Raw genomic sequence first — 15,316 nt, 5'->3', positions numbered from 1 at the left:
TCATTATTAATATTATATCACTAAATTAATTATATGTCAATTTTGGTAAACATAACCTACAAAACCTAATTGTTATGTCTGAACATAAAGAAAAATAAATATTTTTTTCATAATTACTTAATAGAAAATAATTACTTGTGCATTTGTTAAACTGATTTTTCTTTGGTTGGAACAGAAAAATGTTGTATAATAAATTTAAAAAATTTTCAATTAAGCTATTTTTGCTTATTTTGATGTATGCACATATCATGATTAACAAATTTTGAGGGGCTGATAGTAAAAATGGTTTAAAATAACATTGGGAGCAAAAGTGGGATAAGTGACTTGGGAGCAAAAACGGGTTAAAATGATTCGTGTAATTTATTGATAAATTCATTATATTATCGATTAAAAAATATTAATTATAATAAAATATGCATTTTTTCCTATTGTTAATATTTTTTAATCGATAATATAATGAATTTATCAATAAATTAAACGAATCATTTTAACCCGCTTTTGCTCCCAAGTCACTTATCCCACTTTTGCTCCCAATGTTATTTTAAACCATTTTTACTATCAGCCCCTCAAATTAGAAGAAAATCTCTACAATTCATTTAGTCATTAAAAGTGACTATTTTTTTAGTAGAAAAAGTACTACTAATTAATTCAGTAATGAAAAGTGACTATTTTTTTAGTAGAAAGTGATGAAACAACTAATTCATTAGTAAAATATGGTGTTACTAATTCAATTAGTAAAATTTTGACTAATTCACATTTAGAGAGTACAAAGTCTGAAACAACTACAAAATCTCATTCTACCAAATAGATTCTTGGGTCATTCAACTACTTTCTGGTAGTATAATTAATACAATTTTTAAATTTAATAGAAAAATTTTTGTATTACAGAGTGTAGTCAAAAAGTAATTAATGCTAATAGGTTTTGAATTGTAATAAACAAAGAAAGTGCGCGAATCGCGTAATAATATCGGACCGCGAAGCGCGTGATGAGAATGTGGCCGCCCCCGCAGGGGGCTGCCAGTTTTTCTAGGTCTGGACTCTCTTTCCAGAATTTGAGAGTGAACATAGGGATCACCCCCATAAGATGCGAAACAACTTTGAAATACCTTGGCATTGTCTTGGATAGGTGTAACGATTAATATATAAGAAAATATTAGAATTCAAGAAAACTATTTTAAATGAAATATTTTGACGATTAATTAAATATAAATTTCGATACCAGTTATATGAATAATTTAATAAAAATCTCACAATCAAATAATTATAATATGCATATATTTTGTCTGATAAAATTGATCAATAAATATTCACAAAATTGATTTATAATAAATATGAAATTCCGCGGCATTCACTCAAACACTCTTCGATTAAAATTATATTGACATTAGTTTAGGCTCACTTGAGTAACACAGTAATTGAACACGTAATTACGAAAATGATGAGATATGAAAAGATGAGATGATAAAAATGATAAATAAATAAATTTATGACTATTGTCAAACTTGCGAGACAATAAAGTGATCAAGTTGAATTATAAAATTGCGAAAGAGTGTATGAAAAAATAAAACAAATTATTAAAAACTTATCCAGCCGGTGATTATATTCGACACGGGATACGGCTTCGCCTGGGAAATGTCCTCAACAAGTCGTGGGCACGCTGGACACCTTCGTCAATGTGCACGGATAAGGAATCCAACGATAGCGTCAATTATCAAACATCCTCTATCGTCAAGGGCCCAAATTACAGAAGAATTTTTTCAATACGACCTTTTTCAGGAACCGTTGTCCTTAGACCTCCACACACGAGCCGTCTTCAATCCCGTAAAGCCAAAATGCGCCACTCTTTTTATTAAACAATCAAAAATCGCGAAATAAACATTTAATACAAAAAAATAATAATTTAATTTAATTTATTTAAGTTTTAATTTAATAATTTAATTTTACGTCTTTTTTTAAAAAGCGAATCAAGGAAAAGCTATTTGAAATACCTTTGGGCTGTCGGCGACACGCAAAGATGTGGCGTATTCGTCAATCCACCAGACCGGAGTAAGTGAGGACGAATCGTGTATAGAAATTCCTTTTATTAATTTCCCCGAATCGCGACCCCCGACTTGGAAATATTCCCCACTGTCCAGCGGTACCCACGGCTCATCGTGCCCCTTGGCGCCTTTTTCACGAAATTATACGAATTTGTTCGAATTAACTTAAACTCACGAACGAGAAAGTGCGCGTATTTTCAAACGATAACTTGATCCCTTCATAGGAAACTCTCTTGGCTCCCTCACATCAAGCAAATTGATGATAGAGCAACGAGATCTCTTGGCATCCTAAAGGTTTTGCCTAGAGTCACTTGGGGAACTTCACCCACACTTTCCCTCATGGTTTACCGGGGACTTATCAGGGCAACTCTCGAATAGGGTGCGATACTCTTTACCGACTCCCCTTTCACTCAGAATATCATTTCTGTCTAACACATTTTTATATAGGAACTATAAATGGAAGGATAATCCATTAAACACAAAACTACAACTTCTTGCAGAGAGATCCCGACATGAGAAATTCAAACTGAACAAGAATAGACTATCCCTCCTGAATACCTACGAAAGAACTCAACCTATTTTGGAACTGTCATACAGAACCAATAGACCATTTTACTTCGACTGGTCGTGGAGTATACTTTCAGGGACTCCCCCCTACTGAAAATCCCTGTATAAGATCTTGTACAATTTCCTGTACAGGATCAGCAACTGAACTTGTACAAGTTCTGACCAGTTCCTGTACAGGAAAATGCATACGAATTTGGAACAAGTTCATGTGTGAGATCTTGTACAAGGTCTGGTGCAAGATCTTGTACAAGAAAGATATTTGTACAAGAAAATGTACATGATCTTGTACAATTTCATGTATAAGTACTTGTACATGAACACGTTCATGTTCTTGCACATGTATAGTTGTAAATTTTTTTTTTTTAATAAAATTTGAGATTTTAATAATTTTTAACCACTAAGATTCGTAACTCATGCATGCTAAAAACTATTGCGCAGCTGTAAAGGTTAATGTAAACTATTGCGCAGCCTTTGAAGTTTTTAATTTTTAGTAAAGAAAAACACGAATTAACATGTGCAAGAACATGTACATTTTCTTGTACAAGTATCTTTCTTGTACAAGATCTTGCACCAGATCTTGTACAAGATCTCACACATGAACTTGTTCCAAATTCGTATGCATTTTCCTGTACAGGAACTGGTCAGAACTTGTACAAGTTCAGTTGCTGATCCTGTACAGGAAATTGTACAAGATCTTGTACAGGGATTTTCAGTAGGGCCTCTTGTGATCTTCTTGTTGGAAATGCTCTTAAAGACCATCCTCAACCTAACAACTTCTTTAGAGCCCTGGTTAATGAGAAATATTGCAACCCTATTATCATATATACAGATGGATCGTTCGATAGGAGGACAGGCTAGTCCGCTTCCGCTTTTTACGTTGAGACTACGAATTATTCGGTGGGTATCCCTCTTCAATTTGGGACACCCATCCTCTCTGCGAAAATATATGCAATTTTCCGCGCTGTTCTTCTACGCTGTTGAATATTGCAACAACCAGGTCCTGGTTGTGACCGATTCTCTCTGCTCTTTCTAGGATTTCAAACTGTTTTCAATATAAGGACAATAATCATTTAATTTACAGAATCCTCGAGCTTCTATTTGCCGGCCCCCCAATGACTAGAAACAGGGATATAAAATTTATGTGGGTTCCCGCCCACTCGGGACTATTGGGAAACGAAAAAGCTGACTCGATTGCCAAAATAACTAATAAATACAATAACAGAATCAATCTTGCCCTTCCTTCCCTTGATTGTAGAACTGAGATTTTGGAACCTGATAGGAGGGCTTGGTTGCCTAGACTTTGGCCCTACTTTGATGCGAGTCTCTTGCAGAGGAGATACTTTTCAGCAATCTCTGTCGACTCTTCGAGGCCTTGGTTCGGGGAGTTCAATCTTCCCATAAGGGAAGTTAACTTAATCACCAGACTAAGGACCGGTCATATATGCACGGCGGATCATTTTTCTAGAATTGGTTGGGACGTGGCTCTGGGGTGTATCTGCGGCTCGGATTGGAGGAGTCTAAAGCATATAATTTATCAAAGTCCCATCCTGGATGCAATTAGACCGGGATTTCTGGATTTTCTAAGGAGAAGATTCCCTAGTATGGAACCGGAGGACGTCTCGTTGGACGAACTTATTTTCTCTCCAGACGTGGAGTTCATTAAAGAATTTGGCAAACATATTTGCAATGAGGGAGTGGTGGTATAGCCTCTGGTCCTCTCTTTGGGCGTTCTCAGGCCCATTCATGTGAATGTCCTTAGCGTTGGGGACATTCACTATGATTTACTTAAATAGGCAGGACCTGAGTAACGCCTGAAGTACGGGGTTCCGGGCTGTATCACTATCTCGCTTTTGACTTTCTTGATTCTGATTTTGATAACTCGGATGGAATGCATTGTTTTGAATCTCGCGGTTAACTTTTGTGAGATCATGCGTGATTTCTCCTGTGTAGTGTACTGACATGATTCTATGCCCTGTAAGCGTTAAACGCAGCTCACATTCTCCTTATTCCCTTTCCTAAAGGCAATATTATCGATATGAATAGAATATACCAATTCCTACCCATGTGAATGAAGCTGGAGGATATCATCGTATCATGTTGGTCCCGCTGCTGGTGGATCCATTTTCGACGAGTCTCACGCATGTTCGCGCAGAGGGCAGAGATGCAATGACCAATCATTGTAGATATTTGACTAATCTTTTCTTCTGTTTTACAGTTGTTCTGACAGTTGGTTGTGCCTCAAGTCATTTAAGAAGAAGAAGAAGAAAGTGTCCGATAATTTTTTTTTACAATGATCTGTGTACGCGAGCTAACTGGTTTTTTTACGATTTTTGCGATTTGCATAAACATTCGGTTATTTATTTATGTTAAAAATTTTTTTTATCGTTACTTGTATTTTTTCTCGATACTACGTAATAAATGTTCATTTTATATATAAGGGCATATCTCTAGAACCTTTAACTTTAATGTCCCTCGCATATATTTTGGTAATTTTAATAAATTTTTCGTTGGTTTTTGTTGGAAATATTAATGCTTGATACAATCAATCATTTCCAAAAGATTCCACTTTAATTTATTAAATACATAAATAATTATTTCAATTTTAATACGCGATTTTTAACAATGTCTACTTGTCCTTAACCATACTTTCTGATGCTTTAAACGATATAGTTTTAGATTTAATAAAAATTACAAATTCTTAAATATGTTTTTTCAATGTTAATTAATCGGTAAACACATTTTCGCAGGGAAATTAATATTTTATTAATTGTGAAAAAATTTATAAGCTTTTAAAAGTTGTCCCTCACTTTTAACCTTTTCTACCGTAATCATCGTATTAATGATTTTTCTTTTATAAGACAAGCGGCACGTTAAAATAACTTATGGGAAATCAAAGATCAAGTTACTATAATTATTTTGAGACATAATAAATTGATGTGCTTCATGTCTTCAAAAAACTATTGTGCGATTCCAAGTGAGATTTTGACTTTTTCGGAGTAGGTTAACCGATTGCAATGAAACTTTGGAATTTTGTTATATATAATAAGACTAATCTTTAACGTAAATTTCAGCCTAAAATATTTGTTAGTTTACGAGATTTGCAATAATAACAAAAAATTTAAAACTGCTATATCTTCCGTTCTAATAAACGGATTGAGGTCTACTTTTTTTTAAAATGTCAAGGAAAATGAGAGGAATAAATCTCTTTCAGAACATTTTTTATAATTTTACAACTAAAAAAATTATTAAATAATAATTGAATAACTTTCGCGCGACTAACTAAAATTCAATCACTTAAACGCTAAAATGATCTTACCTGTGTTTTCTTTAATGTTCCAAAGGATTTTTATTGTAAATGTAAGTTTAACTTAAGAAATTTTATTAATTTATTAGTATAAACAATTGAGATTTCTGCTAGTTGACGTGCAGACGACATTGCGCACGCAGCATTCTCACATAGCCAATTTAGTCCACGAATCACGTCAGTTGGCTATGTGAGAATGCTGCGTGCGCAATGTCGTCTGCACGTCAACTAGCAGAAATCTCATTTGATTATACTAATAAATTAATAAAATTTCTTAAGTTAAACTTACATTTACAATAAAAATCCTTTAGAACATTAAAGAAAACACAGGTAAGATCATTTTAGCGTTTAAGTGATTGAATTTTAGTTAGTCGCGCGAAAGTTATTCAATTATTATTTAATAATTTTTTTAGTTGTAAAATTATAAAAAAATGTTCTGAAAGAGATTTATTCCTCTCATTTTCCTTGACATTTTAAAAAAAAGTAGACCTCAATCCGTTTATTAGAACGGAAGATATAGCAGTTTTAAATTTTTTGTTATTATTGCAAATCTCGTAAACTAACAAATATTTTAGGCTGAAATTTATGTTAAAGATTAGTCTTATTATATATAACAAAATTCCAAAGTTTCATTGCAATCGGTTAACCTACTCCGAAAAAGTCAAAATCTCACTTGGAATCGCACTATTATAAGTTAAATAAACGAAAACACGCGTGGACAAAATTTGAAAACAACCGTAATACGAGTGATACTTCATGAAAATCATATAAAAGTATTCGAAAAGTACTTGTATATATTTTCACATGTGCCATTTAACATCCCGTGAATGTGCTTCGAGAAAAAATACTTTATTGCAAAGATAATGTAAAAATATTCATCAACTACGGTCGACCGTAATCGACCGAAATTTTTTAGAAAGAAATTGTTATGTACCCACACAGCACCGAAACTTTCCTTAAAGTTGACAGCGCCTCGCACGGCGAGATTCGGAAACTTGAGTGGCAAAGCCCATACAAGTTTGTGTCGATGTTTAAATGTCCGCACATAAACAGGGTTTGGCGCAAAACTTGATTGAATATTGCATTGCAAGTTTCATGAAATAATGGACCTAAAGATTTTTACCATATTGTGCAGAAATGTTTGAGAAAATTGAAAAAGCAAAATTTGTTAAATATTATCATTAAATATTTTGGAAACTTAAAGAAAGCATAAATGCGGAAAATTAAAATGAAAAAATATAAATTACAAAAATTACTTAAAATTACACATAATCAAATACAGGAAGGCGTAAAAATAGATATTTCTAAGCGTTTGTAGTTTTATGTATATTTACTTGTTATTTATTATTCATGTGGAATTATTACATAAATTAATTTATAAATTACAGAATTTAAAATTCTTTTTAGTAACTATTTTTATTATCCTGAGTATATAATAAATAATAATTCTGTTAAATAAATATTTTAATTAACATAAATTTTGTCTATAATGTTCGGTGAAACGAAAACTGTAACAATCTGAAGATTTATTTGAAATAAATTACCTTAAATGGAATTTTAGGTTAATAAAATTATTGTTAAAAAGATCTACCAGAATTTCTACAAAAATTTGTTACATAACAATTCCGTTTTATAAAATTTGTATAAAACTTTCATCTAAAAATATCCGTAAAATAATGACTAAATTTCATTATTAAAAATACCTTAAATTTTAAATAATACACTTTTCAAAAAATGTTTTTATTAAATTGTAACACTGACTTTATTCTCCTAGAATTCATGAAAAAGAAAGCCAGTATTCCTCGTTTATAATCAGGGTGGAGTCGACGGTCGCAAAAGATGAGCAGATGAATTCTTAGAAACCAGTCATCAAAATTACCTTTGGAATACAATTCGGAATGGCTACCAAACCTTGAAAACTGAAAAAATAGAAAACCGACATTAATTAAGCGTCCTGAAAAAATTCTGAATTTTAAAAAATTTTTTTTAATCTTAAAATTTTTCCATCTTTTTTAAAAGATTAATAAATTAATTTTTTAAATACTTTTTTCATCCCTCCTTTATCAGTTTCTCGTCACTCGACAATACATTGAAAAACAAATTCTATTATTTTTTTCTTATTCTATTATTATTATTTGTCGAAAAACTGAATAAAAAACTAATTTCCAGAAATCAGGCTCCACAAATTTTTAAGAGAAAGAAACGTATAATTTAGTTAAAAATATGTATGACTAAATTTAAAAGCTGAAAATTTTTTCAATTTAAATTTAAATGAAATTAATTTATATTCAATTATTGACGTCAATCACTATTTTAGCATTACACTAAGAGAAACATTCTTCTATGAAATTACGTTTTCTCTACTTTTAAAAATTTGTTAATACTGATTTAATTTGGAGATTATTTTTATTCATTTTAGACAATAACTTTTAGTTCAAATCATCAAAATTGTATTTTTTGAGTCAAAACATAATTGTCTTCAATGTGGAAAAATAAATAGTTTTACCTTTTCTTAATTCGGTGTTGATATATTGTAAGCTCTCTTTAAGATTCCTTTCAATATTTTTTTTGAGAATTAACATAATAATATTCTCAGAGCCTTAAACACAATACATGGTTTTTAATAAGTTTTTATCGACTTACGAAAAAGTATTATGAAATATTCTCATTTTATATACCATTATAGATATCAACACGTTCTGCATAATAAATATATTTTCCTTAGTCGCCCTTAAGCAGCAATTACAGTTCGAATCGATTCAATTTAAATTGAATTCCAAAACCATTATTCAGAGTTTTCGTCTTCAAATTCAGGAAAATTGAAATTTTGTTCCGCCTCTTTTTCTTGCCTTTTTTCCTCTTTCTTTCTGCGTGCAGAAAAAATATTAAAATCACACCATAATATTTTGAATAAAGTCTTTGTCGCTTACTTTTATAAGAAATTGATACTTTCAGAAATGATTCTGTAAGATACCTAAGAATAAACATACATACTTGTCTCGTTTAATTGAATTGGAACACTGAACCAGCCAGTCTTCAATCCAGTAGTTAACGCTGCTTTGTGCTTCATTTTGATGTAGGTGTCTTGATGATTCTGAAAATGAGTAATAAAAATTATATTTAACTTGATTTTCAAAAAACATCATTCAAGGAAAGAGCGCTGAAATGAAATTGAGGATGCATTACTTACGTACTACTACACGGTGCAAAAGTGAACCACAAAAGCGAAGTTTTTTGCCCCCTCTTCCCTGAAAAGTAAATAATTTTCCCGCTTCCAGGGTCAAAAGTTCCTTCATTGCAGATTTTACTGTCATAGACAGGGTTCTCAATTTTCCTAAATCTATAATTGATTTAACCTAAAAACAATATATTTTATTATACAATTTAATTTATTATTTAATTTTTATTTAAAAAGTCATTGTTTAGTAAAACAAGTTGTAAATTCAGATGTGCATTACTTGAACATTTTGCTTCCTTTTTACGATCAGCAAAAAAATTTGCTTCCTCGTGGAGACAGCATTAACATTGAAATAAACAAACATACATAAATAATATAATAATATAAACATTTCAGAATATAAAATTTTTTTAGCTAAAATATGAATTTTTTAACTTTCATTAATTCTATAATTTTAAATGAAATGTATAATTTACATGTACCAATCGATTCGATTTAATGCAAGGAATAAAAATTTTTTATGTATACATTTGAATTTAAAAATACACAAAATTTTATAACGAGTTAAAGATATTGTTTTCATAAAAAAGGGGTGCACACATACATACATACACACACATACATCTGGACAATTGATCAAAACTACTTACTACTTTCGTATAGTATTCTGTATCCATCAATTTTTCTATTATCTCATCATAATGTTCTTTTGTTTTTATCGGAAAGTCTGATAAACCCACGTCTTCATTTAAATAAGTAATTTCTTGTTGAGATGCTGTGCCTACTCGTGACGCGACATATTCACATATTACACCCAAGGTGTTGATTTTTTTGAACAGACAAATATCTTTTGGTGACACTAAACAATAATAAATACATTGGTTTTAATATGTAGACAAAGCAGAAATGAATTTTAAGATAGTTATGAGCTGTTTTCAAGATAAAGAAATTTCATAATAGGGTGTCAAACAAATCTAAGGAAAAAAATCCCCCGACTTTTAACTGACTTTTCCCTAACCTATAATAAGCTGAAAACCATTTATTCAAATTAAATTGAAGGAAACTTGGAGTAATTGAATTTTTTGTTTGTTAAAGTTTGGGACGGTTGAATTTTTAATTCAATAAATTTTGAAATAATTGAATTTTTCATTAATTAAAATCTTAAGTGTTTTTTATTGATTAAAATTTGAATTAATTAATTATCTATTGATTACAATTTGGAATAATTTAATTCGATAATGTTTGGAATCACTGAAATTGTAATTGGTAAAATTTCATAGAAATTGAATTTTTAATTATTTGCACTATATAATTGGATTCTAAATTAAATAATGTTTAGAACTACGGAATTTTTATTTAGTTAAAGTTTGTCGTAATTGAATATTAATATTTACTTATGAAAAAAATAAAACATTTTTTTGAAGTAAATAGTTATTTTAATTAATTATAAACAATTCTAAAAAATGTTCTGATTTCCCTGATTTTCCTGACCGTTTGTCACCCTTTAACTTGAAAATTTCTCATAATATATGTCATATAAATTAATATAATTATATATTAAAACAAGTTTTTAATAACTTAATAGAAAAATGTATGTTTCTTACTGTCCCAATCAGCTATTTCCTGTGGATCATCGCAAAATCTTGAACTTCGCCTTTTTTTTCCTCTACCAACATTCGCATGTTCTAAAATAAGAATATCATTTTTAAAAAAATTATAAATTATGTATACGAAAAATATTTAGGAGAAGCACAGCACATTTTTTTCTTTAAAGTAGGTGAAGGGGTGTATATTTTTTTGAGAATATGTGACTAAAAGCTACAAAAAATTATTATACAAAGTAATTACGTACTTAATATAATTAATATATTCAAAGTAAATTTTCATCATTATATCAATTAATTATTATTTTGTGCATACAAGACAAATATGTACAAATTGAAATAAATTGAATTTCACATTTAGTAAAGTTTAGATTCATTAAAGTTTCAGTGTCTTGAACTTAAGAGTTTATTTCGTATTAATTATAATTTAAATAAATTACATTAAACATAGAATAAAATTTCTGAAATTAAAATAAATATTTAATTGAAATTCAGATTAATTAAAATATATGACAGATTAAAATTAAGATTAATTAAAGTTTGTTTTGCTTGAATTTCACTTTTAAAATTAGAATGAAGTAAAAATTACATCGCTTGAAATTTTGATACATTAAATTTTGATTCTAATTTACCTATATTTTTCAGTTGACCATTTTCATCTCGGTCTTGATCCAAGTCCTGCACATTTGCACCTCGCGGACGATTGTCTAAAAAAAAATGAACCCACAGTAAATAAAGATTATGTTTGTTGATGATAGTAGACATTTTTGATGAAATAACACAAGTCGGAAAATCTAAATTATTCAGAAATCGATAAAAACTATTTTCTTGAAAAAAAGATTTTTTATTAATGATTCATTGATTAATTTTTTAATTAATATAAGTTATAAAAAAATTAATCAACTTGTATTGTTGCTACACAAAATTAAGTTAAAACCACAAAAAATAAAAAAAATCCCCTCCCCTACTGGTGCCCTCGTGATTTTTTATAACTTCGTGGTTCGATTTTAAAAAATAATCACTCAATGTTTATTTCAAATACTCTAGAATGAAATTTAATGAATTCTGAACTAAACTTTTTTGAAAAAAAAATTTTTTTTGAACTTAGAAAAATTTTTGAACAAGGCAAACGTGAGAGCAAAACGCGGGGGCTTTATATTGCTTAAAATATTTTTTTCGGCTTGAAAAACTCTTAATTTCTTTTAAGTCCTTAATTATTATTATTATCAACAATTCAAAGAAATTTTATAATATATTTAATTAATATATTTTCAGATTCGTTTCAAACTCGTTAACAAGGTGTTTTAGGGGTCATTTATCACAAATTTTAGCAGATTATCGGACTGCACTTAAATAATTAAAAGAATTTATTAAATTTACGTTTGAGAATCACTCACCATTTATTTCTGCTTCTTTAGAAGGGGATTCATGATTTTCTGTATACTCAATTTGATTGTCTGTCGAAATTTCATGAGTTTCATGAAATTCCACTAGAATTTCTTCTCCTGAAAAATTTTCTGCTATTGCAGTGGATGCAATTTTTTCTGACTCTGAAATGAAATAAATATAATTTATGAAAATTCGAGACATTTGAGATAAATATTATAATTAATTAAATTAAATGATTTATTCATTATAATTAACTTGGAAATTCTTTGAAAATAATATAATAAATTAATACTCATACTTACTTTGCTCTGAAATATTTTTATTTGGGTTTTTTAATTGCGAAGTGAATTTTCTATTTATCGACGTCCTATTTGAATCATGATCTCCATCCGTAAAATCACTATCAAGAGTTTTAGCTTTTCGCGAATGTCTACTTCCTTTTAAATTTTGCATATTCTGATCATCATCCGTTTCAAGCTCTGAAAGACCGGCTACATAAAAGTCACATTTTTTCATGGCATCTTGTAACGTAACTGTGAAGTAGTAATTTTTTTATTAATTTTATGTATAGTGAAGTAAAATGTTCTTAATGTGGCTTTTAAATAATTTCAATTCATATTTTTTTAAAATAAAATGCAAAGTTTGTTAATTTTTTTTAATTAAACCATGTTACTAGGTAAAATAAGTGAAATTAAAAAAAAAGTTAAATCCGTCAAATATAACCAAACATAATACCAACGGAAGTTGACTGTTGGGCAGGGCTCTATTTTCAAGACTCCAAAAAAAGTAACTTTAAAAACTGTATGTATTAAAGTATTAAAGTATCTCTTCAAAAATTAAATTGTTTTCGATGTTTTGCTACATCTCTATCAAAATTCAATTATTATTAAACTTGTACCTGAAATATTTCGCATAATTTATTTTTTTTAATTATTATAAATATTGTTTTTGAAAATTCAACAATTAAAAGCATTTTTTAATTAAGAATTTTATAAAATTTATTTATTGTCTGGTATTTGTAAAATTCTTTAATAATTCAAATTTCTTTAGTTTTCTATTTTAATTTGTTGTCAATTTAATTCTTTCTAATAATTTTAATAAATTTTTTCGAAAATTTAATTACTTAAAAAACAAAACAAAAGTTCCAAAAAAATGTAATTTAATATTGTCTAAAATGTATAAACTAAAATTTCAGTACTACTTCAAATTTAGAAAAATATACCTCCATGAAGTTAGCGTCGACGCTCAGCGCCGAAAATTGTTTTTCATAGGATAAAAAATGTCAAATCATTTTCTTTTAAGATTTTCGGTCCAAATAATGCATTGAGAAATAATTTTCAAGGTATTTTGAGGATCCAGAACCTTTTTAAAAATAATTTGAAATTTTTGGTCTCGTGAATTTAATTAATATCCTTGAACATTCAATTATTTGAGACAATTGTTAATTCAAAAATCTTTAAAATTCTTTAATTGACGAAAATTTGAAAATAATCGATAGCAATTGAAATCTTCAAAAATCTTGATTTATAAGATTCTGAAATTTAAATATTTTAAAGTTTTTTTTATATTTATATTCTTCGCTGAATCAATTATTTTGTATAATTTTAATGACGTTATCTACAAATTCAATTATTTAAAAATTCTTTAAAATTCTTCAAAAATTCTTCATCGGAATTTGGAATTTTTCAAAGTGAAAAAAATTCAAGAAGAAATCTATGTTTTCAAGATTTTTAAAAATCGCTTTTGCAATCACGAAAAAAGACCTAATCTACAACTTTTAAACGCTGTTGTATAAAATTTTTAAATAAATAATAAGTAATAAAATAAAATGTAAATGAATTCTAAATAATAAATTTTGAAATAAATATTTAAAATCTTTAATAAATTAAATTAAAATTGATAAATAATCCTTTTCAAAAAAAATACAAGCTTCTAAATATTTTTAAAGGTCAATTTTTTAAAAAAATTTACTCACTAGCGTTGCGCAAATGCTTGATAACGGTATAAGGTGTTCCATTTGCGTCTTTGCACCACTTAATATCTCGTTTACAATTTGAAGTTAGTAATAATCTGGTTAATTGCTTCTCGTTCTCGTAAGGTGGGTAGAAACTGGATACTATTTTATTATTTTCATCACAAATACCCCACTCAATTCGGATAATTGCAACACCATCTTCAAATTCCACAACGGCGAAAACCTGATCGCTCATGGTTGCAACTTGTAAAGAAAATATTTAAACAGAAGTTAATGTTAACTTTTGACTGCCAAATATTTAAACAGAATTTCGTCGTACAAAGTAGAAAATTTTTAAATAAATATTTTTCTTATTTAATAAAATCAAATTTCTTTTCACATTTGCATTTCTAAAGTGTGTATAATGTTAAAAAGCATTTTATAAAAATAGAATTTAGTTTGGAAGTTAAATTTTAATGAACTATTCTTATTAAACAGCGGCATTTGTTTCGACAAAAATAATTTGAAAATAATAGAAAATTTTGTTAATTGATAGTATTAAGTTTTTAATGCCTTCTTTTTCCATAATTTTCTATATTAAATGGATTTAGAGTAAAACTCTGCAACTACTCAATACAATCGATTAATTTAATTATATGTATTCTTTTTTCGAGTTTATTGAAATAATTTTCTTTTAATTAATTTGGAAAATAAATTTACAAAATTACGTTCGGTTTATTTAATGGTTAACAATTTTTATATTTATTTTGACCTTTGAAGTTCATTTAAATTTAATTAATTTCAGAAAATTCTATGAATTTACCAGGAAACGCTTTGCAGAAATAAAAAATAGAATACTTAATTTTTCTTTATTGAAAAATATTAGATTAAAATGAGAAACTTGTCTTGAGACAATTAAGATTTTTTTACACAACTGTAGAATAAAACAATATATTTATATTTTTTTCGAAATTTAGAATTGCAAACGTTTCTCAACACCACGTGCAATTTGAGGTTATTAAATTGATTTTAACTTTGCGATGTAAAAATAAAAAAATTTCTGGCAGTACACTGATAAATAAATTAAAAATTAAAATAAAATATCTTACCTTTTTGCCCGATTGCGTAGATATAAACAGATACAACAAATACACAAAATTCTTGCTGTGAAGCACTGAAAGCGCATATGACGGTGTATGGCGGCTTATTGCTTTTGAAACAGTTGAAAGTTGAGTCGTCTGCTACAATCAGACGCTGGTTTCTCGCGACTTTGCCCGCAAG

The 15,316-nt window shown here is 28.5% G+C and overlaps 1 protein-coding gene across 1 annotated transcript; it reads right to left on the bottom strand.

Moving 5' to 3' along the window:
* Nucleotides 1-7,348: 7,348 nt before the first annotated feature.
* Nucleotides 7,349-15,258, bottom strand: LOC127291117 (uncharacterized). Its single transcript, XM_051320037.1, has 12 exons — nucleotides 15,145-15,258; nucleotides 14,057-14,299; nucleotides 12,384-12,614; nucleotides 12,090-12,242; nucleotides 11,325-11,399; nucleotides 10,693-10,773; nucleotides 9,739-9,947; nucleotides 9,101-9,266; nucleotides 8,905-9,004; nucleotides 8,589-8,777; nucleotides 8,417-8,509; nucleotides 7,349-7,829 (listed from the first exon to the last, which is right to left on the bottom strand). Exons 2-10 carry the CDS (start codon nucleotides 14,289-14,291, stop codon nucleotides 8,696-8,698), a joined length of 1,332 nt encoding a protein of 443 aa, XP_051175994.1. The 5' UTR covers nucleotides 14,292-14,299; nucleotides 15,145-15,258; the 3' UTR covers nucleotides 7,349-7,829; nucleotides 8,417-8,509; nucleotides 8,589-8,695.
* Nucleotides 15,259-15,316: the final 58 nt, after the last annotated feature.

Source organism: Leptopilina boulardi, unplaced genomic scaffold, assembly GCF_019393585.1.
Source record: "Leptopilina boulardi isolate dan_hultmark-lab unplaced genomic scaffold, ZJU_Lbou_2.1 LbouV2_125, whole genome shotgun sequence".
In the NCBI taxonomy this organism is placed as follows: domain Eukaryota; kingdom Metazoa; phylum Arthropoda; class Insecta; order Hymenoptera; family Figitidae; genus Leptopilina; species Leptopilina boulardi.
This window is presented reverse-complemented; position numbering and strand designations above follow the sequence as displayed.

Excerpts from the sequence above, each read along its gene's own strand:
- LOC127291117 (XM_051320037.1), bottom strand. The coding sequence starts at position 14,291 with ATGAGCGATCAGGTTTTCGCCGTTGTGGAATTTGAAGATGGTGTTGCA. Across the intron at positions 12,243-12,383 it reads TAAAAATATTTCAGAGCAAA|AGTCAGAAAAAATTGCATCC; the intron begins GTAAGTATGAGT and ends ATTTCATTTCAG. Across the intron at positions 9,267-9,738 it reads CAGAATACTATACGAAAGTA|GTTAAATCAATTATAGATTT; the intron begins GTAAGTAGTTTT and ends TATTGTTTTTAG.